Source organism: Blennius ocellaris, assembly GCF_963422515.1.
Source record: "Blennius ocellaris genome assembly, chromosome: 7".
Taxonomy (NCBI): Eukaryota; Metazoa; Chordata; class Actinopteri; order Blenniiformes; family Blenniidae; genus Blennius; species Blennius ocellaris.
The window spans coordinates 12,093,783-12,119,721 of record NC_137656.1 but is presented as its reverse complement, the minus strand read 5'-3'; the positions used below and the strand labels follow the sequence as shown (position 1 = coordinate 12,119,721).

At 39.9% G+C, this 25,939-nt stretch overlaps 1 protein-coding gene across 1 annotated transcript; it reads right to left on the bottom strand.

The window, feature by feature from the left end:
• Positions 1-2,090: 2,090 nt before the first annotated feature.
• On the bottom strand, positions 2,091-25,653 carry pgm5 (phosphoglucomutase 5). Its single transcript, XM_080499792.1, has 11 exons — positions 25,153-25,653; positions 22,989-23,151; positions 22,706-22,852; positions 22,359-22,484; positions 22,060-22,250; positions 19,561-19,715; positions 12,524-12,639; positions 9,631-9,766; positions 8,268-8,451; positions 5,454-5,591; positions 2,091-2,967 (listed from the first exon to the last, which is right to left on the bottom strand). Exons 1-11 carry the CDS (start codon positions 25,408-25,410, stop codon positions 2,878-2,880), a joined length of 1,704 nt encoding a protein of 567 aa, XP_080355918.1. The 5' UTR covers positions 25,411-25,653; the 3' UTR covers positions 2,091-2,877.
• Positions 25,654-25,939: the final 286 nt, after the last annotated feature.

The window sequence follows — 25,939 nt, the reverse complement described above, 5'->3', positions numbered from 1 at the left end:
AAAGCGATGCTTCATTTTATCCTGATATCATTAGAACGTTGCATGAATATGACTGAATTTTAAACAACCAGATACAGAATATTAATTCTTGAAAATAAGCTTTTCAATCCATTGAATGTTTATTGTTATAATAAAACAATGTTATGGCACAACAAAAAGTTAATTAATTTAAAATAAGATAAGATTTACCATCATTTCTAGTTACATTTATTTTTTTAACTTTACTTCACCTTGGTCAGACTATCCAACAATGACTCATTAATTCATTTCCTCGTGGAATTGGAATACTGAGGTTCAAAACAAGACAATTATAGAGTACTCTACATAAAATGTAGATTTCATGTCACTGAACATAAGTATTCAATTACAGTTACTAGTTATCCCTGTGGAAATGGTGTCCAGTTACTTTTCCAGTGAAAGTAAAATGTGTATAAAATGTGATTGAGTGTCAATTTAATGACTGAATTAACTATTAACTTCAGCGGAATTAGTCGATTCAAATGGTGGCGCACAAAGATTGGGTCTGTTTGAGATAATCGTAATCATGTTTTTAAGTGCTATTTTCAAATGCAATCACAATGAGCTTGGCATAACATCACATCTAGAAAGAAATGGATTAATGAACAAAGGACAGCGAGCAGAAATCAGCAACAGAACAGCTGAAACAAACCATTAAAATGCAGACAGTCACAGGCAGAGAAACACAGCAGCTCCACAGTTGTTTTCAGCAACAAGTCACAATCACAGAAATGTCTGTAACTCTTACTGAGTTATTAATTATTTATATTAATTATAGTATATTGTTAATATTTGTAGTAACTCTTTGTTGTTTCACCACCAAATGAAGTGGTGTTACAGTGAATAAGTGAAGTGAAGTTAGATCTTCAAAAGTGCAACCCTCAAGTAATACAATCAAGAAGAAGTGTGATGGGATTCAAATGTAACAGAAGACAACAAGTCCAAACATACAAAACATGAAAAACTGTGTTCAAGAAGAAAACAAATGCAATTAGGAAGGTAAACTCAACAAATAATGATTTTTTTTTCCTATCTATTATTTCCCTACACATTATGTCAGTAGTTTACAGAAACAACAATGCTTTTATTCTTTAGGAGTCTTGTTGCAACTGCTCTGTAGCTCTATATAAGTGATACTCTTTGCTCTTTGTATTACCATGCACCACTGAAGCACCTGTAAGTGGTTGACACCTGGTTTACGGTACGATTGCAGCATGCGCTGCAGTCAAGACATGAAATCTGACTGTGAAGGCATCACGTCTTGCACTCTGGGTTTAGTGAAGTCACACATTTGCTGGGTGTGACATGAGATTTCCCAGCAGAATATTTTAGTTTGGGTTACTCTTCCACCTCACCACAACAAAAGTGCTGTTGGCACTTTGACTACAACTTTGAATCTCATCCATTTTAATGCACACATTATAAATAAAAAGCGTGGTTGTTGGCGCTGTTTTAATTACTCAAATATATTAATCTAATCGTGCTGTGAGCTATTAGTCACTAGTCTCTGTAACCAAAAAAAAATAAAGCCAAAACCGAAAGCTTCTTCTGAGCAGCATATTCAGAGGTGATGAACTGCCATTGATCCGCATCCAAACTCTGAAATAACCCCTGACATTATAAAACAGTTGGATGGGGCAATAACCTGTAACAGCTGACAGGTAGTGCCTGGCTGACTGAGCGAACGCATCCTCGCGGATATCCACTGGCATATCCTCAACTCGTAATGACGGCAATCAGCGTGTTTATGAGTTCTTGCTCTCTGTGTCTCATTCAGGCCGTGTAAAGATCAACTCTCTTCATTCCTTATCTCAACACAACAGCTTCCACGCATTTCATACTCTTCGTCTAAAGCAGGTGCTGCACCAGGCAAACAAAAGCCTCCCTTTCCCTCAAGGATGTTCAATCACCGCGTGATATACGGTATCAGCATGGCATGGTGCTCTTAATTATGAAGAATCTGTTTAATTAAAATCCAAAACTGCCTGAGGGCAACCTAGCTCACTCTGATGTATCTTTATTTGTTCCCATTAGACCTGTCCGATTCAATTAAAAACAGCACGCACTACACACAAAAAAATGTTTATTGGGATTTAAAAAAAAAAAAAAAAAGTAATAGCCTATTCAAATATGGGTATACAGCATTCCCAACTAACAAATTAAAAGAAAAAAATTTACCAATTTGTAAAAGTATTTGAGAATATGCGATTCTTCGTCGTCATACCTTGCATTACTTGAAGCCCTTTTCGCATAGATCCTGTCCTTAAGCACTGAAACTGAGTTTGGCTATTCTCCATTCATTTACAGGACAGAACATGCTTTAGTACAGGTGATTTCACTTTGTCATCACAATGTTCAGACTATGACTAAAGGATTAAACATGATTGTGATCGACACGAGAGGACAGTAAATGCAACATAAAAAGTGGACAATGCTCTGTTACATAAAAACAGCATGGCGATTAAAAATAAAAAAGAACTTTGCTCTTTGGATTTTTCATTCAAAACAAGACAGAAACAAGAAGTCTGAGTTTTCTGTGTTCACAAAGCTTTCATGGTTTGTCCAGAGCAATAATTAAATAGCCTCCCTGGTTTAGACACGAGATTGACTAATTTCATTTTCAGTGATGGACGATATAGATAGAAACATAACTTTCGTTGTTAAAATACAATTGACTTCAGCAGTAAGCATCTCATTGTGTAGAAAGTTACAACAATGAGGCCAAAGCTTCAGAGACAGTTCTTTAAAAGTGAGATTTAAGTAACGTAAAGTAAAGGACATTTTGAAGGTCATTTTCCTCCGTGTGAGCAGGTAGATGCATGTTGGGGCGTGCACGTCCGCCAGCGTTTTCCTGCTCGCTCATGTGATGACATTGGGTCCGCGGCGGCCGGTCCGCTCATGAATGTTAGAAATCTTCAAGGCAATGGCGATAAGGGGACCGAGCACCACCTGCAGAAAGACCAAACAACTCATGAACAATTTAAACAAAGGTGATGAACTGGGATCCCATGAAATCTCTGGGTTGTCTGTGATTCCTGTGTGCTTTAAAAAAGGTTTTTAAAAACAGCTTTATCACAATGCACTTTAAAGTTCAGTTTAATACGGCTTCAGTGGAAGTGTTTAAAAAAGCCCACAGTTTTTGCAACCTGCCACCGTTAGTTGGATAATAAAAACGGGTATTATTTGGTTATATGTATAAAATCATTGATAAATTCAAACAACTGACCTTCTTTTTTAGTCATTCAAATAACAAACCAGACAAGTGAAACAATTGACTTGGTCCATCTATGACCGTTGTTTTCAAAAGAGGATTCTATTCTAAATTTGAAAAAAATTACTCATAAATTCTTCTTATAAAATGTGTAACTTTTAATAAAATGATGAATAGGTTAACTTTTTGTGTTTTTCTTCATTACTATGATTTATTCTCAGTTACTAAATGGAAGAATTCATGCTGGGGAAAAGACATCCCTCTGTCATCCAAACAAGGTTTGCTCCACACTGTGAAAGTCATTGATCTGTGCAATGGATAAAAACCAACAGCTTGCAATCAGCTGGGCTGAGTGCATTGAAGTTAGTTGGTTTCTTTTTTTTAGGCAAAGATAACACACTCCCAGTCTATGTTCAAAATATTGCGTTATGTTGCTTTCCTGTAAAGAGACAGCAGCTAAATGACAGTGGCTTATGAGCTTTTCTTTGAATTGGTCTTAGTTTTGCTGTACATGGCAGCAAATCATATACATGATATGACATTGGGGTCTGGAAAAGCTGAAGATGAACAGATTAGATAACCTTGTTGAACCTTTGTTACCCAAGAGTTTTACAAACCACGTCAAACATGCATTTTAGAGAGACTTTAACCTTGTTGATCGAGCATATATAATCCACAGGAAGTGTGCAGGAGTGCTGACATTTTACAAGAAGAAGTGAGGAACTGCTGATCTCAGAGTAATTAAACCAGATTAGAAACAACACAATATCTTGACGTGACAACATTCCTACAAAATGTACAGGATGGGAAAACACAAACTGGACATCAATCTTCTCAATACATTTATTTTGCTTGTCTGGTATTGCGCATGTCACTAACTTTGATAAAGAGTTATATGTGGGCATGACTCAGCAGTGTTCTGTAGGCATGGTTTTCAAACCTGCATTGCACAGGGTTGTAGATTAAGTAAAACAAAGTTTTAATTTAGGTTCAAATCAGAATTGTTTGTTTCAAAACACTCAAAGTAGATTTAATCCAGCTTTTAAATTCACAGGTTAATCGACAGGATGAATAAAAGCTCAATTTATGACTTTACAATGAATTATCCAAACGTTCTCGTGTATGTTACACAACAGGAATCAAGGACTGTAAAATGACCCAAATATCGCAGCCACAACAAAGGAGATATGCTCTCGTATTACTCATCGACAGGCCAACCTGAGGTGACCTCAAATCTGCTCGCAGGGAAATTATTCTTCGCTCAGATTTAGTCTTTGAATTTGTGAAAATATTCATGCTGAATAAAAAGCATAGATAATGAATAGCTAATAAAAAAAAAAAGTGCAGCTTCATGAGATTCTTGTATCTGCAAATAACAGTGACCCACATGCATTAATGACGCTGATATTCAAACTTAAACTTTTGTTCACATTAATATTCATAAGATTCTGCATGCTGAAGACATCTGTTAGTCTGATCTAACATATGCAGCTTGATAAATTTGCATCGTTGGTTCATAGAACTTGAATGAGGTTTAACAACTCCTATGAAAAACCATGGCTCAAGTCCAGTCTTTGGGACTTTGTGTGCTTCCTCAGTACAAATACATGCATTTAAGGTTAATTGGTGATTCTATATTGATTGTTTCTACATGTGGTTGTCTGTCTCTCTCTGTTTGCTTTGTGATGGACTGGTGACCTGTCCAGGATGTACCTTGCCTTCATCCCTTTGCAACCCCGAATTAGATAAAGCAGAGTATAAGTGCATTACTCGTGCCACATCCATATTTCCACAAGGACACAGTGTTCTTCACCTCACCTGGGACTAAAGATCAGTTGGTTTCAAAGGTTGTGAAAAATGGCGCAAAAAGGTTTCATGATCAAGGGATGTGCTGTATTAGTTACACTGTCAGTATGCTATAATATAATAGAAACCACGACATTTCACCAATAACAATTTCATAATTTTGATAGCTCAAACCTTTGGATTGTTCAATTTCATGTATCATTTATATCAAAAATCCTAACTGTTTCTTTATGATAGCACAGGATTGAAAAACTATTGACAAATGTAAAATATTCATAATACCAAACATACAGTTTGTCACATTAAAGAACAAAATGGAACTGTTTCAAGAGGGGCCTGCAGATTTTGCTGCTGAGTTGTAAACAAACGCCAATACACAGAAACACAACATGTGCACAGATAAAGGATTTCTTTGTACCTGCGTCTCCCTGCTGTGTCTCTCGGGGTCTCTCTCAAAGCTCTCGGCATAAATGCGAATGGTGGCGCCCATCCCTCCACCACTGCCGCTCATCCGAAACACAAGCCGGGAAGCGTCACTGAAGACGATTCTTAAACCCTACAAACACCAAAAAAATATGTGTGAAGGCTTTACACTTCTTCAGATATGTGATGATTCAGCTCATATCTTAAATCTTGAAATTATTACAAACACGTACCACAAGGTTAACTATCTGCAAAAATGCAAGTATTCAGTTCATGCAGTATAGGAAAACTTATTTTTGATGAAAATGTACTTAACATTAGGTCGGTTTAATACTTTTAATTTTGACAATTTGTTGATTACATAATCAACATTAGTACCACATACATTAGTGCAGGCCAACGTCAATAAAAGTCTATTTCTTTACACTGCAGTAATAGTAAGTAACCACTAGATGTCGCTGTCATTATATGTTTTGAGTTCTTCTGAACGTACCCTTCATAATGTACCAATGAAGTGTCTCATCAAGTCATATATATACTGTTTTTCTTCAATTTCTTTCTTATAAGTTTGACAAAATATACAAATAAATCAATTTGTACCCTTGAGCATTGTATTAATTTTCTCATAGCTGCTGTTTTTGCTCATGCAGCATCCTGCAAATACAGAGAACACTATGACTCCAAACCAGAGTAAATGCTCATATCTCTGAAGACCTGTGGGGCCTCCAGTTTTAACTCTTTGAACGAACCCCCAACATTTTCTTCGAAAACAGGATTTCCCTGCACCGGGTAACCAACATCAAGTCCTGCTGGCTGACATAAAGTTGATAAGAGTCTTTGACTAATGGATGTGTGATGACTCTTATCTGTCCTAAATTCCACAGTGTCTTTCCTTCTCCCATCAGAGTAAAACACAAGCTTTGGGAGTAGAGACAGCAGTGTGTTTTGAGGAAAAACGAGTAATAAAATGTCACCACTGTTTTATTTTACACATGCTCCCAGTAATTGGTACACTATCATATTATCACCTTGACACACTGCTGTAGCTGGTCAAAGCTCTGTTGTCAAAACATTCCTAACTCAGGCCTGAAAAATGAACAACATGTCTTAATAGTTCACAAGTGATGAGTGTTTTTCTTTAGTCATTGCACGCAACAATTTTGTAGTCGAGTACAGAAAGAAAGTCAAGTGAGTCCACTGCCTCACTACAACAATAGTCCTCTGCTTCAGTCTGATAGCAGGGAGCCTCTTTAAACTGTGACTCACTTTCTTCGTTTAGACGCCATGGTACTACACCGGAACGCTTACTCGCTTTCCGACTAATCTGACTATGGGGGATGACATGTCAGAGTCCGGGTGAGGAGAGGCGGCGATAATGAAAGATGTCCGCCAGCACGGCTCTCTGTCTGTCTGTCTGAGAGTGTGTCAGCTCATCTCTAACAATAGAGCGGCAGTTATCAGGAGGCTGACTACTGCCTGTTAAAAACAGAGCTCAGGCGCCCTGAGAGGAACACATACCAGCAGGAGATGTTGTGTGTGTCTGTTTTTATCTGTGAATTAAAGTCAAAATATCCAGCAATGTGTTTATCAACTCATCTCAATAAGCTGTGTGATTTTGGAACAGTTTGTCCATATATGAACCTCAGTTAACTACTTCTGGAACAAAGTTGGAGCGGTCGTATGAAAAGAGGAACCGACAGATTAAAAGCTATCATTTCAAATGACAATTTTTGGACTTAAAAAAAAGTTATTTCTACACAACTAACACATAAAATTAACAATTGCAGGCATTTTTGAAGTTTTTGAACCATTAAAAAGAACCAAATACATCTCGCCTAATGTATTTTTGTCAGTATTTTGACGATACTGTATTCTGATTTTCATGACTTACAAGTTAAAAGTTTTTTTTTAAAGCATTTAATAATTGTGTGTATGTAGTTTAAATAAAAATATGTGGACATTTCACAATTCGATTGAAATTACGGGAAAAAATGTATTCATTTTGGTTTATTTTTTCACATTTACCAAAACACTCCCAAAATAAATAAATTTTAGATGTGTTCTTGTTTTTCCTCTCACAGGGTGTGAGAGGACGATGTTGGTGCCTGACAGCTGGAGTGTTACAGTGGGAGCACGAGAGTTGGCAACAAGACACTTGTAATGCAAAAGTAAGCTGAAGAGACACAACTGGCCTGAGCTGAAGCTAAATTTACATGCTTATTCAACGTTCTGTGTGATTTGCGCATCAATAAAAAGAACGCTATTTCGTACTGATATCTTTATGATTTTTGTTATTTATCACACCCAGTCTATGGAAATATCCAGAAACACAGAGGAGTCTATTTATCTGGCAATGCAGAAATTATTCAGTAGCCAACTACAAAAGGCTGCCATGCCTCTGAGTAAATCCCTCCAAAGCTTTGCCTTGTGTGCTTGTGTGTGAATGTGTTTGAAACCGTGGGCCAACATCCCCCCCCATCCAATACACTTGTAGCGGGGAGACTGCAAGTGAGACGACAGCTGATATAATTCGGTCCTGGGAGGAATGTGTGCAGTAATAACACTCACTGGGGCAACTGGGATGCTGAGGATTTGACAGTATTTTGGGGGCGAGTGAGTAAGTGGCTGTGGACCCGCTTGTTTCCGTGGTAACACAGTGGAGTACTCACAAAGGAAAACATCCCTCCTTTATGCTGAAGTTGATTTGAGTTCCAAGATTGGGGGGGGGGGGGGGGGGGGGGGGGGTGCATTCATACTCAAACTATGTGTGGTAATATCCAGTGTCTATCAGTTTCTTTCCCAGACTGACCTGGTTTCGAACCACCGTGCCATCCACGGGGTCGATGTACTCGAAGTTGTCTGCCCTCTCGACACTGTACACATGGTCTCCAACAGCAAACTTCTGGCTGGTGAAGGCTTTGTCTGAGATCACTCCCTCCAGATCCCTCATCAGATAAAAGGCTGCACGTGGGTCCAGGCCTTCATAGTCAAACCTGATAAATCACCAACAGACAAAACAAAAACCAAAAAAAAAAAAAAAAAAAAAAACCCAGCATGAACACACTCACACAGGTCATGAAACTATGGCTGACCTCATATTTCTGTGAATGTTGATTTGATGAGTTTGATTTTATAGATAATGGTTATAAAGACATAAGTATTTTAGGTTCTTGTGGGAGATATTGTGGTCAAAAGTTTGAAAATGTAAAATACAGTGCGAAAGGCCTTTTTGTGGCTCTCACAATGATCTAACTCTGCAATACAGATGGATACATGTACACAGTCTTCCTGGTTTTTTGGGGGGGGGTTTTACCATTGTTTTTTTAATTGACACTCCAAAGTCAAATGTCCTCTGAATGGATCTGGAATCAAATCTTGATCATCACAGGTGGGTGTTTTTTTTTTTTTTTAATCCAGTATAATTTGGAGCAATATAGCCAACTTATTGCTGCAACATGGCATCAAACGAGTCCTAAAATGGCAAAAGAGAGCAGCTTTCTCATTTAACTGATTTATGTTTCCTTAAAGGGTGATAGATGTTTTTGTGTGACTAACTGCTGAGGGGTCTGGTCATTGGCTTGTCCTCCAGATATGTTCTGTGGGAAATGTGCATCATTTTAGCACAGCTCTCTGTGGGAATATGCAAAGCTGCACCAACTATCAGTGGGAACATTGGCCACAGTAACTATCTCTGCCTTACACAAGGGAGAGGATAAAATAAGAACAAGTGACAACCAGTCAGAGGGATCAGATGAGTAATGGATGAAGGTGAAGACCTTCAAGATATTCTTGATTTTAATTTTAATACCGAGAAACCATCCTTAGAAAAAACAAGAAAAATGGCAGGCCCGTTCAAGAGCTACTCGCCTCATTGAGTTAATGATCGTATAGAGAATCTATCACCAACTAGAACTTCAGCCAATCAGAGCAAAGTGATCACAGTAAGGCTAAGTTTATTCTGATCACCTGTGCAAGAAATGTGTGTATTTGCAAGGTAAGCCATCATCATATTTAAATCATTCAACACAATATGTCTGTTCCTTTATTTGGCCCACTATAGGCCAGCAGCATCATCAGGATTACATTAAGGAAAGAGTCAGAAGAAAAGCATTATGACCAGGATAGACACACGTTTTCTGAATGTACTTTAAAGGCACTGCTTCACTTTATACCTGCAGTAGTAGTTGCGTCCAAACTTGGCCCAGTGTTCTCGGACAATCTGCTCCACACCTTGTTTCCTGGCCGCCATGATGGACAGCCACATCAACACCGACCACAAACCGTCTTTCTCACGAATGTGATCTGAACCTAGAAGAGACACCAGAACGAACTTCACTAAAACTCCAAAGTGTCATGTCTCTCATGCAATGAATTTGTTCATCAGAAATTAAACTCCAATATATAATGACCAGACTTTTGTTAGACTTACTTCCAGCAGAAATTGCCTGTCCTATATTGAATAGACTTGTTTTCTCGGTAGAATCAATACTATAGTGCTGCCAAACAACACCAGTTGTTTTCAAGTTGCACTTCTATTTGATAAGATGATCCTTTAAATTATCACATAAAGTGAGAATTGACCATGTTTGTTGTAATATATTGGAGTTGTGTTGATCTTCAGTAAAAGGACTAAATGAGCATGCAGCATTTTGTGAAGCTGAAAAAAAATTTGCATTGAATAATTTGCCATTTCAATAATAAATCCAAAGACCTTCTTCACTATGCAGTGTATAAACCGTATGCAACATTCTAACTCTCACTGGGGAGCCATCAGTCTGTTCTCAAAGACAGCTGCATGACAAAGTTTCATGTTGAAGCTCAGAATGTGTCGCTCATGTTTTAGTGTCGAGATATAAAGTTGGGAATGGACTGAGCTGCTGGGAATCATGATAAGATGCATTGACAAGCCTGTTATACAACAACTACAGTACAAGCAATTCAATATTATCAATTTTTAAATTATAGTTTGAGTTTTCTGTCCAGTTCTTTTGCCTTTTGCACTGTTAGGACACTGACAGGTTAGTTTGACTCCTCACTCTGTGCAGCCTGAGTTTCTGTTTTAGTCCTTGTGTTGTGCTTGGGAGGGGCGTTGCTGCTTTTGCTGTCATTGTGTGAAGCATTTCGCTTTGTATTATTCTTTTCAGAAAAATTCTGTATAAATAATGATCAACTGATTGATTGATTGATTGATTGATTGATTGATTGATTGATTGATTGATTGATTGATTGATTGATTGATTGATTGATTGATAATGCTGGAATTGAGGGCTCTAATGATGAAACAAATAGAGATGATCTTATCTCATTAATTTCACCCTATTTCAGCTCTGCTCTGTCATTTTATAGCCTATTTGTGTGGATTTTAATAAACAGCGATAAGGACAAGGTTTACACAACGATTTAACTATGTTGTTTTTAATGTGAGCTCATTGACATGATGGGAAAATCAGCAGAAAGTTTGTTTGAAAACAAACTTTGACGAAAAAATTTGTGATCTAAGCAATATAGTTACCGCACATAATAGTCAGAAGTGTGTGTGCGTGTGTGTGTGTGTGTGTGTGTGTGTGTGTGTGTGTGTGTGTGTGTGTGTGTGTGTGTGTGTCTGTGTGTGTGTGTGTGTGTGTGTGTGTGTGTGTGTGTGTGTGTGTGTGTGTGTGTGTGTGTGTGTGTGTGTGTGTGTGTGTGTGTGTGTGTGTGTGTGTGTGTGTGTGAAGCAGCACAGGAGTGGTGCACAGCTCTGGTGATTTACTATGCGGGGCTCCCTCGGAGCTTTTTGCCTTACATGGATAGACAACTAGTAAGCTCCTGTAGTCTCTCTGCTCTCTGTCTCCGCGACTTGCCTTTTTCTCATCCTCGTCAATACCTCTCATATTTGGACTCTCTCACAAGCTTCAGTCGTCTCTACCACAAGGTTCTTTTTCACATCTACCAATGTTTTACGTCGCTTTTTTTTCTTTCTTTCTTTTTTTTTTTAACATTTTTGTCAACGAGGCCATTGTTTTCTTTTGTTATTTGAAAGATGTCTTTCTCTAGTAGGCATAATGATAAGGTCAAACAAGGAAGATAAAACCAAAATAATGAAAACAATGACGGAAGCATGATAAGATAGAAAAAAACTGTGTGCAAGTATCAAAAGCAAATGTGTATCATTTCTCCAGAGTTTATATTTTCTGACCATGTAAGTGAGTGTCTGTGTTTGCCTTCATAGAAAGCACTGCTACTGGAGGCCGATCGGCATGTTGCAGTGATTCAGGGAGCCCCTGTCTCCTTTTATAGCAGAAGAATGGGGATTATTTACACATGCAGTCAGGGTCACTGCCCTCTCATCTATTAGACAACTCTGACTGGAGCTGCAGGACGCAGAGCTCACTGCTACAGACCTGGAATAGACTGGAGGAGAAGAAGGATATTTTCACCATATTTAACTGTTGGATCTGGCCACTATTAATGTAATCCCATCAACGTTTTACAAATGCAATATGAGAGCTAAAAACTTCTAACTTGGCGAAATTACTAAGTAACATTAAATAAGTGACAAACATGACTCTGACTGTGATATGGGTGGGGTGTAAACAAAGCCTTGAGTCATTGAAATGTATTTTGTTGCTATATTTTTAGTCCACATGAACTAATTCACTTACAGAAACATGACAGCCACCATGCTTCCTTCACTGCTCTTATATTGTCTTTTCTCCTGATCTCTGATTTTCTTTTGCCATCCATAATACTAATGGTTTCTATGGATGTTCTAAGGGAATGTTTTATCTTTTCACCAGTTTTCTCCTCTCACAGTGACAGCAGCAGCTGGCCAGCTCAGCCTTAAAGCGACGGCCTTGTTTGCAGGCACCTCAGCAACAGTTGCTGTTGAGGGGAGGGGATTTCTGCCTCACACTCCCACTCACATTTTCCGAGCCAGTCGAGGGACTCCAAACAGTGACCTCCTCTCGGTAAATCTCCCAGGCCGCCCGTGCCTTGTATCCATTGTATGTTTGTATCTATATCAATCAGTGATCATAAATCTCTCTTTATGAGCCGAATGTCTTGTTTGTGTGTCCAGTGTTGTACCTGTCCCAAAGCTCTCCTCCCCGCAGAGGGAACAACGCCCAGAATCCATCAGGTTCCCAAAGTACCTCCAGCCTGTGGGGGTCTCATACAGCGCCAATTTCATAGTTTTGGCTACCCTGTAAACGAAGAGAAGAGAAGAGAAGAGAAGAGAAGAGAAGAGAAGAGAAGAGAAGAGAAGAGAAGAGAAGAGAAGAGAAGAGAAGAGAAGAGAAGAGAAGAGAAGAGAAGAGAAGAGAAGAGAAGAGACAAAAATCTAAACTCCTTTCCCAATTCTGTTAAAGAGTTAAGTTCACACAGAAATACTGTGACCTTTGAAATGAAGTGCACCAAATGCCGTATGACAAGTTTAATCTGCCAGCAGCTCATCTGATAACTTAATAAGGCAAAGGCAGTAAGAACAAAGCAAACTAACCTTTTAGTCCAGGTTTGCTTTGAACCTGAGCCACGCAGCAGGAGGGGAGCGATGTTACATGTAGTGCATGTTACATGTTGTGAAGAATGTTACAATGTTTGCAGAGGTTTGTGTTAGCTAGTTTGTCTTATAAACATTATTTCATCATTTTGATTTGTCTTTAACTTACTTAAGGCAAGGCAAGTCTATTTATATAGTACCATTCAGACACAAGGCACTTAACAGTGCTTTACAAGGGAATAAAGCGCACGATTACTACTTGCAGGCTCCACCATTAGTGTTTATTATTATCTCTTCTCAAAAGTTCTAAATGATCATCTCACAAAGAAAAGGAATCCCCATGACCCCCAGTGTTTTGCTGCTGTGCACCAGTGAGTCTCTGTCATTCTCCCGGGAAATCCTGCTTCACACTCCAAGAAAGATCTAAAGAAACCTCCTGATCCGAGATGTCGTGAAGTTGCCACAATGTAACCGTAACGCAGCATTTGGAGATATGAGCGTCGATAAATTAAATGAGAAGACAGATTGTTTATCTCTTTTGGGACTCTGGCAGCTGCAATAGAACTGTTATCTGTTACTATCTTATGAAAGCTGTAGATAGTGAAACCTTAACCCAAATATCAATTTCAGTGTGTAAATTTCTTATGATGTAATTGGAAGTGCACATTGACCGTGGCTGAATTTACAACAGATGTGATCGAGGCGATTGAGACATAATAGACATGGTGGTTACAAATCCTCCAGCCAAAGAGGAAACGTTGCTCCACGAACTCTTACTATTTAATCCAGTCTTCCTTCTCTCCACAATAGTATCGGAATTGTTCAGCGGCAGAGCCGATCTTATTGATCAGCTTGGCGTTGGCTCTATATGTAAATCCACTGAACCACAGAGGTAGCATAAGATCTTAAGGAGAGAGTTTTGTAAATTGAAAAAACAAAAAGTACCAATAAGTTATGTGAAATCTTGTTAAATGGAAGTATATTTATTGGAATAGGCCATGTACTGCCCGTTGGTCACAAATCACTCACACTTCCTCAGTGATCAGTACCTTCCTCACTCCCTATCTTCAAATGAATGAAAGAGATTTTGCTTCCACAGAAACTAACATGCAGTAATGTCAAGCTCAGATGCTTCTGAAGTTGAACGCTGTGGGAATTCACACTGAATTATATGTGGACTGTGGGTGGGCGTCAGTGGTTTTAAGCGCTGGTATACACGTTCACATAATCATCATGTACATAAATAAACCCCACGATGCCCTGCACAGCTGTTTATATGAGGAGGGGATAAATTACCAAATAAGAGTAAACCAACTGTATTCCCTTCTGGGGAAGCAAGTGCTGGAACGGAAAGCGTGGCATTCCTAAAAAAAAAAAAAACTTGGCTTGTCTGATGAGTTTCAGACGTTTTGAATGGCACGTTGCTTTCCAACACAAGCACAGAACCCAACCCTGGTAGCACTCAGCATTCAAACAACCGCAAATGCTTTTGTTCAGTTGTGTGTTTCTGTCAACCAGCAGAGTTCAAATTGACTTTAATGTCTATCAACATGGAAGTGATACTGGGAGTGACGGCTGTGAAATATGAGAACAGGGAGTCTGGCAAAAACTTTTCTGAGCTCATAAAAACTTGATCGTTTTGGCGTCATGGCTTTAACTTTCGGCCGCCAATACCTGAGGGGATTTCTGGCACTGCACAAGATAATCTCTTAATTAAACGGTGATTAAAAGTACATGTGTGGTTAAAAATCTGTGACATGGATCCGATTTTCTGGGTCAATGTATACACTCTCTTAAATACACACTCTTGTGCAAAGGTTTAAGCATGTCAGAAACCAATGCTGCTATTCCTTTTGCAACAAGAGTGCATCTGACTGGACCCTGACTTACTCCTGTTTGGTATAATAATACCAATCAGGGTATTAAGATAAAATAGGAGACATTGAAGTAATAGTATAGCCCCCTGGGATTATATGAAAAGACCAAAGAGCGTGAGGCACCCACAGAAGATCTGTGTTTGCTACTGAATGTTGTTTTGAACAACTTCCCTACTGCTTCTAAATTCTTCTAAAACTAGAGTTCTGTATCTGGGTTGAACTTCAGAGGATGGTCACACGAGATACTGATTTATCCTTTGTTGGCTCACTTTGCATCTTTGCATTGTTTAAAGTGAATGAACAATTAAGTATTTTCAATTTGCAATATTATTTTACTCTTGTTGCAACCCAGCGTGTGTATGTGACCAGTCGCCTGTTAGGATCTAACGGCCGATAATGGATATCTATTTCATATTACAAAAAGAAAATGGGTGAAAACTGAATGTTGCAAATGTGTTTGACAGCAATTTAACGCTCCCTGTTGGATTAACCCGTGGGATACCAGCAAAATACTTGCAGGTACAACTATTCTGCGATGCATAGCTTAACGAAAATTTGTCAATGTTTAGTTTAACTCTTTAACTCGTTTAACTAGTTTTACAACAACATAAGAATCAACCTATTTTCCTGGAATTTGACAGGCTGAAACAGGTCAACTCCACACCAAACTCAAACGAAGGGTTAAAACACTTGAAGGGATTTGGAGCAGGTCTGTGCTTTGAATGATTTGGATGTTTTACCCACATAAGGCTGAACTTTAGAAATGTCAAAACAGGCTCAGGTACAGCATGTGTGCGTTTCATTATCTTGGCTTGTTCTGATGTTCACACCGATGGAATTTGGCCTCATAAAGAACACACTAATAAGCCAGTCTCGCTTTAGCAGATTTTGTGATATCTCTTAATCATAGTGAAATATGAGATTTTAGTTTATTTTTAGCTGTGAATTGAAAATTTATCAGCATGTTTTTATATTTCACCGGCCCATCTGACGGAAACTCAGTCTGGATTTAAACGCCGGCTTTCTAACTGGAGCTTAAACAATAAACAGACCAAAACAAAACATTATTAGCAATAACTGACTATATCCCTACAAAGATCAGTATGAAAACAGTTGTAAAAATAAGCCTAAATGGTAGTTGATATGTTTTATGTAAGTCCTCAAAGATCTGATCAGCATTGTTCTATAGAGCCAGGATAAAAACACTTTTCTGGCATCGGGTCAAAAAAACTGTTTTTCTTTGACTTCCCAAAGCAATGTCAAAAGTCTACTTATATCTCATAATAATATTACACGGGGGGAAAGTCTGCCTGCGTCAGAATTTCTCCTGGCTAAATTTTACATCTTCCTTCCAATAAAAATATTACATAACAACATGAAAGCTGCATTACAGAGGTTTATTTGTATTAATTACACTGTTTCTCATTTTAGGCTGACAAATTAAACTGTTTGGAAGCTCTGGAAACTAAACAAAGAGATGCTGGAAACCCTACCTACATCTAAAAAAAAAAAAAAAGTATCTGGTATGATCTGTTTGTTTGACTCCTATTCATTATGCAACACCACTATAAAAAAACAGTGATTGACTTCACTTGTGAAGTGTGTTTTCACCACTTTACCTCAATGGAATTTACACTGGTAGTCAAATTCACCCATCTACACGCACATTCATACACCAATGGTGACGACTTCCATGCAAGATACTTAACGACCATTGGGATCCATTTCAGGGTCTTTCAATCCCCTGACTCAAAGCAAGAAAATGAACTCACAGAGATCTAGAGACTATAATGGTTTTTCACAGCAGTCATTAAAATCATTAAAACAGAAGTTATAGTTCAACATTTCACCTTGGATCTCTCTTTGGATCTTGTCCTATACCTGGAAAAACTGACCCTTCCTTTCCTATCAGCCTTCACTTGTGCGTGTGCATTTGCAGAAGTACAATAGAGGCGCCTTCCTCGGTTCACGCAACAGACCACCTGCGGCGCTCACCTCCTGTCCATCTAAATCCATCTGAACAAAATTTGAATCTCTTTCTCTCTCTTGTTATTCCCTGTGGAGACACACACACATTAGAAGCACCGTAACATTCATCAAGGCTTTTATAACACGGCGTGCTCGACTATGCATAAACACACAGCAGGGAGGGTTTCTCAGTCTAAACAGTCAGCAAACCGAAACACACACACACACACGCAAGCACGCACACACGCACACAAGCACGCGCACGCTCTCTCTCTCTCTCTCTCTCTCTCCAAAAAAGACCGACACTTGGGCGAGCTCCAGAGTCCAACATCACTCACTACTTCAGCGTTTCCTGCAGCTTGTCAAAGGCATGCAGCCATGGACATTGGTGTCGTTTTAGGAGCTTTAAGTGGCAGTAGTGCGGCAAAGAGTGAAACAAAGTGAACTTGTCCTGCTGCAGTGTCGGTGTTTGTGAGAGGAGTTCGGTCTATTATTAACACATAACTTGGAAAAAGAAGTTATATAATGAAGTTTATTCCTGACAAAGCTCTCTGAGAAACCCAGTCTGCAATATCATTCTTGGCCTAGAAAATAACTTTCAACTTCAAACTGCATGAATGTTATATCAATACAAAAATGGTGAATACTGAAGAAATACACAAAGATGAATAAAATTTATATTTAGCAATTTTTAATGAAGAGTCTACTCTGTCAGCAGTAAGAGTGTGTGCTGCAGGAGATGTCCATGCCTCACGGGTTATGGTGGTGTGTGGGGCATGTGACATTTGTATCTCAGGTCACACAGAGTGTGTGTGAGTGTCTGTGAGGGTGTGTGAGTGTGTTTGTCTGATAAAAATGACCCATCGTCAGCAACCTTCCAGCAAGCTCTTTCAGTGCGATCATTACGGGTCGACATCATAAGACGCAGCCCGGGGCATCACTGAGCGTGTGTGTGAGCGTGTGTGTGTGTGTGTGTGTGCGTGCGTGCGTGCGTGCGTGCGTGCGTGCGTGCGTGCGTGCGCGTGTGCGTGCGTGCGTGCGCGTGTGTGTGTGTGTGTGTGTGTGTAGGCATCCATCCCCTCATAAATGGAGACAGCTGATAACTCTGTGTCACATCTCTAAGCAGCGTTCATAACCGTAAAACCAAGAGGGATCAGAACAGGCAATGAAGTCATTTCCTTAATACATGCCAGTTTTTACACACACACACACACACACACACACACACACACACACACACACACACACACACACACACACACACACACACACACACACACACACACACACACACACACACAAACACACACTCACACTCACACACACACACACTCTCACACACACACACACACACACACACACACCGGCCTAGAATTTTCTATCCGATTATGGAAATTCATTACTGACATTATTACAATTGTGTGTGAGAAGCCATTACACTTTTGAATGGAAACTGTTGCACTGGTGAGTAGTCATGCACACACCCACACACATAATCACCATTCATTCATTCATATACATTTTCAAAACTCTTTGCACATTTTTCATCTCTGAATATGAAAATGATTTTGTACAGGGAATCAAAGTGATAATATTACTTGTTTATTGTTTATAACATACTAAGATGTTTTAAATGACCATAGTAAATTGAAATAACGGTGTGCTCAGTGGTGAAAAGTAACAAAAACAACTTAGAGAGAGAAAGTCAAGAGGAATCAAAGCAGGCATCGGGATAGAAAACCTGTGTTTTGCAAATTTATGACAGTTTGTCATTAAAGGCTTTCATTTTGGAACTATTGTTAATTTTGCATATACTGCTTATCATAAAATTCTGTAATGAATTTCCTCAAAATGAAAGTAGTTTTAAAAGATTATCATAAGTAATTATATACAGTCCAGCCACGTTTATACCTGTTTTCTGAGATTCAAATTTTTCTTTATTGTAACTCAAAAATGGGATGGGAAGTTCAATTCTGATATGTGGCATGGATAATATGAAAGCTTTTAAGAAACAGCTTTAAAAATAATAGTTATTGAGTGCAGAGGTGTGTTTATTGTCACATGACTTACATAAGTAAGGGAGTTCAAAGATTTGACTAGCAAGTATCCATAGTTCTTCTTATATGAAGGGTGTGAGTACTTTTGTCATGCCGGGTGTCTTTTGTGGGTTTTTTTGGTTTATATAAAGGTTTATTGGATCAAAGGTAGGAGGTAAAAGAAAACTATCAGAGGTCAAATTAAACATTTTCATTTAACTGAGTTCTTTGCTACTCACAAATTACATAATTGAAAAAGATTCTTTAATGTTAAAATTCTGTCACAATACGAATATGAAATTTGAGGTTTCGTGTAGACACAGTTTATTGAATAAACTTACAGAAAATCACAATACTTCTATTCTGTCTCAATAATGACATTTTCTCCTTGAACCTCTACGTTGATGCTCCAGTATGGTGCCATGCTGGGATATCTCCTACTGGAACAATATTAATGGAGAGGAGGGCTTCAAGCTACGATCACATCCTCTCCTTGGCTTCAGTCTTACATAACAGACAATATTTATAGGCAGTGAGTAAACATGTGTGTTTATGTGGGACATGGGCGTGAATATGATCTCACAGTGTTATTCAGAGAGGGAGTCGTCCCTCTCGAGAGACAAGGCTGCTACAGTGTGTGTGTGTGTGTGTGTGTGTGTGTGTGTGTGTGTGTGTGTGTGTGTGTGTGTGTGTGTGTGTGTGTGTGTGTGTGTGTGTGTGTGTGTGTGTGTGTGTGGGTTGTACCTGTCAAGGGCAGCGCTCGTGGCCATGCTCCTTGCAAAGCCTTTGACGCCGTGCTGTCTGAAGTAGGGGATGGTGGAAAGGTTCGCAGCCAAGATGGCCAACGAGTCCGCCGGGTTCACAAAGAAGCCATTTTCTCCCAGGATCATGTAACGGTCCTGAAGACATCACAACGTCAAAAAGTACACCATCAGTTTTGCATAGTTTATGATGCTTGCTTTCACCCCAGTGTGTCATAGCTATGCCTTTATACAGCGACAAACATAGCCACTGTGGATTATTTAGAACTGATCCAGCACACACACTATCCTGCAGCTATACTTACTTTAATATTACTGATGTATACTAATACTCACTCTGAAAATAGTCTGCTACAAATGTACTATATTGGTCCACAGGAACTGTCTGGACACATAGTGGGGTAGTCAGTAACACTCTTGCTTCAATGTGAGAATATTCCATAATTGTAGGTTTGATACCTCTGTGTGGAGTTTGTAGGTTCTCCTTGTATCTTCCCACAATCCGAATCAGTTTGTGTTTAGTGAGTGACTCTAAATTGCCAATGTGTGTCTGTGTGTGATTGTCTATGTCTTTGTGTTTGTCGTGTGATGGACTGTTGTGTCCAGGGTGTGGCTCTGCTTTCAGAATGGATGGGAGAATAATTTGTGAAGGACACTGATGAATAAATGCAGCTTTGTTTTTCTTGGATTGTTGGCAGCAAACACATGCCATATGGTGAAGAGTGTTTTTCCAACAAACATCATTACAGTTCAGAGTTTGTAACCCAAGATAGAATCATTGACCCACCGGGAGTCTATCCACTGGTGGTAATGACTGTGGAGATAGTGATCCTGGTGAGGGACACGGAGCAGATATGATGTAATTCTCCTGATGATAACTCATTCTTTGTGTGTGTGTGTGTGTGTGTGTGTGTGTGTGTGTGTGTGTGTGTGTGTGTGTGTGTGTGTGTGTGTGTGTGTGTGTGTGTGTGTGTGTGTGTGTGTGTGTGTGTGTGTGTGTGTGTGTGTGTGTGCGCGCGTGCGTGCGTGCGTATGTTGGATGACACTGGAAAAAGTGAGCTGCTCATTGGAACATGGTGGATCATCAGTATTTCTCCCCCACTGACTTCCTTTGTTCTATCAATACACAAACAAAAACAAACACAAGTCAATAAGTCGCTCTCTGGTATCTATGGGCGGAGTGTAAATAATTTGGATTTAGTCGCCTGCTTTGAAATGATTATTTAAATATATTAAATTGTTACATATCATATTCAGTGGTTTTTCATCCAGTCAATGGCATCATTCCAAACAGGGTTTACTGACCACATGCTCTTTTTTTATACATGCTAAATGTTAGCATCATTACACATAGAATGGTGGAAAAACATGTAAATAACCTCCAAATATCAAATCAAATACGGGTCTTTGAAGAAAACCTCTGACCCCACCAGCTCCCCAGGCTGACCCCAGCATGTGCAGTCAACTATGAATGTAATGAGTTAAATGCAGAGGAGTCATTTCCCCAGGGGAATCAACAAAGTCTGCATTTTTCTTCTTCTTCCAGCAGTGATCATATCATTGCAAGTTGGATACAAGTACAGATGCATCCAATGAGGTTGTTCTTGGACTTTCAAGGTATAAATGATAACTTTACACCATATTCCATTTGCAGGAATACTGTAACTTTAAATCCACAGGCAACATATGAGAACTGTGAGTACCAATCATAAAAAGTACAGAGCTCCAGGTACTGAACTATTTTTTTTTTTTTTTGTGGAGTGTAAATAGTAACAGACTTGTTTATTTATTTATTCCAGATTGATATCATAAGGGTAAACTCAGGACAGTTTCAATGATATGGACTTCAAAGATATGATCATTATCTCACCTTCAGCAAAGCAATACAAACAGTCTTGTTTAAAAACCCTTCTTCTTCTTTCGTGTTTTTACATCTAAACTGAGATGGATCAAAAGTGAAGAATATCTATTGGAGAAAAAAAGATACATGCGACGGTGCTTTCTTCTAAAGTGATTGTTACTCCCACTTTACCTATTTTAAATGATTTTCTAAGACTTTTTTTGACTCCGGTTTTACGGTAATGCAACATTGAATATCACATATGGTAAACGGATTTCACCAATATCTGGCTTTTCCACTGCTTGAGCAGTCCCCAAAACACTTTACATTGTTAATAACGTTGTCATGCAAGGCGCTCAGTCCATCCATTAGGAACAATTTGGAGCTCAGTGACTTGCTTAAGGACACACAAGTGGACAGGTAGAGAATCGGACCAGCGATATTCCAAATGAGAGAGAAGTCACTCTCCCAACCGAGCCACAGCCGACCCCTAATAACAACTATATAAATGAGTTTCTCTTTTTCCAATGAATCTCCAACAGTTGAGGAAACATTGGGCGATCTGAGAGGAGCTGCTCACACTAATCTGACACACAGTTCCTAGGAAAGTAAATATAGCGTGACTGATAGGAGATGCATTACCCCATCTGCATCAAATGCAGCTCCAAGGCCAAACTCTCCCCCCTTCATGGCATCGACCAGGGATGTGGCGTAAACAAGGTTTGGCTCCGGAGGCTGGCCACCAAAGTCCTCCAGGGGGACGCAGCTAACAGCAGAGTTAGCGGGGGCTCCCAACTCATCGCACATGATCCGACGCACGTAGGGGCCCATCACTGTAACAGGCATAGAAAGGAGACGACAGGATAAGACGCGAGAAGAAATATAAACCAAATTTCCTCAATATAAACAACAGTGTTTATACATGGTCAAAGGAAGCTTACCTCCGTTCATGGCATCTATGTGGATCTTTAGCTGATTTGGTCCTGTGAGAAGACTTTTGATGGAGGAGAAGTCAAAGATGGTTCTCAGAAGTTGTAGATACACATCAACTGAGTCTACAATCTCCACTGGAAACACAAAAGAGAAACGAATGATGCTGGATGACAATATGGTGGTTTAAATGCAATAATACATTATGGAAATAGGACTTGAAAAAATACCAGTACAGAGATAATGAAAAAAGTAATGGACTGATGCTGTGATCCCAAATATGACAGATATGTTTATATAAACCTGATGGATTCAGAATGAGATGCTAAAATTGTGATGCAGTTTGTGGCAGATGTACCTCTGAAAGGTTTGAACTTGTTCTCAAGGTCAAACTCCTGCCTTCCCAGCCTGGACAGGTCAATTCGGAGATCTGGACAGATGGCGTACTCCTCAAGGGTCCTGCTCACCTGGTGGATCCTGTCCATCACTGTGTCTGGAGACGGGCCTGACAGGCATAGACATAAAGATATTCATGTATATTTAAAAATACAATCTCCACTAACATAAAGGTTTTCTAGATGGTCTTCAAACTGAAATAGAAGCTAAAGAAAAAGAGAAAAAGAATCTCTTTTGGCCATTACCTCCATTTGCCACATTAAATTTGATTCCAAAGTCTCCTCCAGGACCCCCAGGATTGTGACTCGCAGTGAGAATAATCCCACCGATGGCCTTGATCTTCCTGATGATGCAGGAAACGGCTGGGGTGGACAGGAGGCCATTATGACCGATTACCAGGCGACCAATCTGCAGAGGGGCAAAGTCAGCTGAATATCAGTGCAGGAAGTTACTGACTTTTTTCTTTTTTTTCTCTGGTGTTAGTTATAAATAAGACAGAAAGCTGTCCTGGCCTAAGGCTTCCTAATGTTCTGCTGCTGACTAATTGACTGCCTGCTTTAAAAAGCAAGTGCTCTGCCCCAAGAGGATGCCCAAATAACTAAGCTGCACTCACTATTTATACATTGTACGCTGCATTTAAAGTGGTAATACCTCCAGTATCCCATAATTCCACTGCATATCAGCTCATCGAAATAAAAGGTGTCCTCACTGGTGAGGAATTTATTCTACTGACATCAGCGTATCCTCCTAACATCCTGGATGGTGCATGTTTTTCAAACTGGAGAAGAGGGAAAACCCAAAGAAGTACAATGTGTTTTCTAATCAGTGGCCAGTACATGCAAGGGATCCCACTATTTTTTGGTTGTGTGCCATATTAGGTAGGGGATCTCCAACTTGTACAAATTGGCCCTGGAAAGATAGAGATAGAGAGAGAGAGAGAGAGAGAGAGAGGTATGAGCAGGGTAGTGGTGGTGGTGTAAGCAAGACGTAGGCAGGAAAATAAGAGCAGGATGGATGGAAGTGCTGATAAGGCTGACATCAAGAGACATTTGGCTGGGCCAGCAGAAAAAAAAAACCCGGACTGATCTCAAAAAACAAATTATATTTCCCTCAGATTTTCCTTTGGATCCAGACCAAACTAATCACTGAGATCTCACAGCAGGCGTTTTGAAAGTGTTGGGAATTTCCTCAGCTCTGTCACTCTCTGCCTTGATGTTGGCTGTTGACAAATTGGTTTCAGGCACATTTCTAGATTGACGACAAGTTTCTTATGTGTTAGAATTAGATCATTGTAATGGTAAGTGTAAATGGATGGTAAATGGATTTCACTTATATAGCTTCTCTACCATGTGAGCAGTTCCCAAAGAGTTTTACACTGTGAATCACATTCACCAATTCACACACCAATGGAGGCAGCTGCCATGCAAGGACCTCATTTCATCAGTTGGGGCAGTTCGGGGGTCAGTGTCTTGCTCAAGGACACTTCAACATGCGGACGGCTGGTGGGGATGAGGATCAAACCTGCGACCACTCTACCAACAGAGTCACAGCTGCCCCAGCAATATTAAAACATAGAATGTTATTTAATTGTCTTTCTTAGAAGACGAGTCAAGTGTCAACTATAGTACCAATATAATAATTCTTTCTGACTGTAATATTCCAACCTGGTGAATTCTTGTTGGAGCTGTGTACGTTCTCTTTCTTTTACTTCAGGGCCATAATCTGATTGAACAAGTGAAATGGAAAAGTGCAATACCTGAAGGTTGTATGCTAAATTACTGTTTTTTTATCGCCTATATCTAACTGTTTTGTGCACATTATTATTCTGTTTTTAACTTTTCCACGTTTGTATATATGTATACAATGTTTCAAGCACAGACTGTACTTACAATTTAATTGTTTTTAAACAATGACAATAAAGACTGTTTTGATTCTGATTTTATCATCAATGCACACCTGATTTGTCATTTTCCAGTCGACATTGTATCAATAAGCAAAGCTTGAAGATGGGGAGACATGTGACTTTTTGAAAGGAAGCCATTCAACACCAATAAAATACTTGGCCAATCACAAGCATTTAAGGGAGAATTCAAATTCAGATTGTGATGGTCCCCTGACCTTGTCTCTGATATTGACCCTGCCACAGCTTCACCAAATAAACTACAGACACTTTCAGAATCTTTCTCAACAAACTCAGTGATTGTCCACATAGGTTATATGCAATTATATTACCCATGTGTGCTTTTTTTTGTCATCTCGTCCAGTCACATTTATAATAGGCAGATAGGATATTATTATTGGCTCTTGTAGGGGGACTGAAACATGTATGGCAGGGTGTCTGCAGAGGCAGGAGGGTGTCTGTCTCTCTGCCTGCATTAACAGGAGGGTCGCCCCCTGCTGCCTTCTTACCCCGTTAGCAGCTGCCATCTGCACGATCACCTCGATGGCAGCGCGGCTGAAGTAGCGGCCGTCGCTGCCCACCACCATGGTGCAGCCCTGCCGGTCCCGCAGGTCGATGGAGGACAACAGGCTCTGGATGTAGTTCTGCAGGTAGTTCTTCTTCCCCTCAAACACGGCGGTCTTCCTCCGCAGCCCGCTGGTTCCGGGCCGCTGGTCCTCGAAGGGGGCGGTCTGCACCGTCAGCACCGGGATGGGGCTCGTCTCCATCCTCCTCGTCGGGAGGACGCCGTTCAAACAACCTCGAGATCGGTCTGGAAGTGTCCGCCGGGGGTGTAACACCACGGATTAACTGTGGAGTTGATGCAGTGGCGTGACAAAGTAAAGAAGAGTCACCTCAGCCCGTCCAGTGACTTTAAAAGTCCTCCTCACAACTGCGCGCAATGAAGGAAAACACTGGATGAAACGACGCGTGGAGCTGCATCCCTCAATACTGACCGAGCTCAACATGTACCAAACTCCCCTCTGCTGCTGGACAACTCCCACTTTTTCCTAATAAGTCTGAACAACTGACTGCAGAAGGGGGAAATCAGGGAGGGACGGAGAGTCAAGGCCCACGATCAGCTGAGCCTCGGGCCAAAAATAGACATCTGACTGATGGCAAAGGGGAATTGTGTGCTGGACCATTCTGCAACACGACACTGAGTCTATGTGTGTGTGTGTGTGTCCCTGTGTGAAAATAGGCCAAAGGCTATTTGTACTGTGGAGTTACAGTAGCTCACAGAGAGGGAACGACAGC

What these genes read in the sequence shown, in the direction of transcription:
- pgm5 (XM_080499792.1), bottom strand. Translation starts at nt 25,410, where the DNA reads ATGGAGACGAGCCCCATCCCGGTGCTGACGGTGCAGACCGCCCCCTTC. An exon ending in GGAGGAGAGCTTTGGGACAG is followed by an intron (nt 9,767 to 12,523) that starts GTACAACACTGG and finishes TGTCTCTTCTAG; the next exon opens with GTTCAGATCACATTCGTGAG. An exon ending in GACACAGCAGGGAGACGCAG is followed by an intron (nt 2,968 to 5,453) that starts GTACAAAGAAAT and finishes GTCTTTCTGCAG; the next exon opens with GTGGTGCTCGGTCCCCTTAT.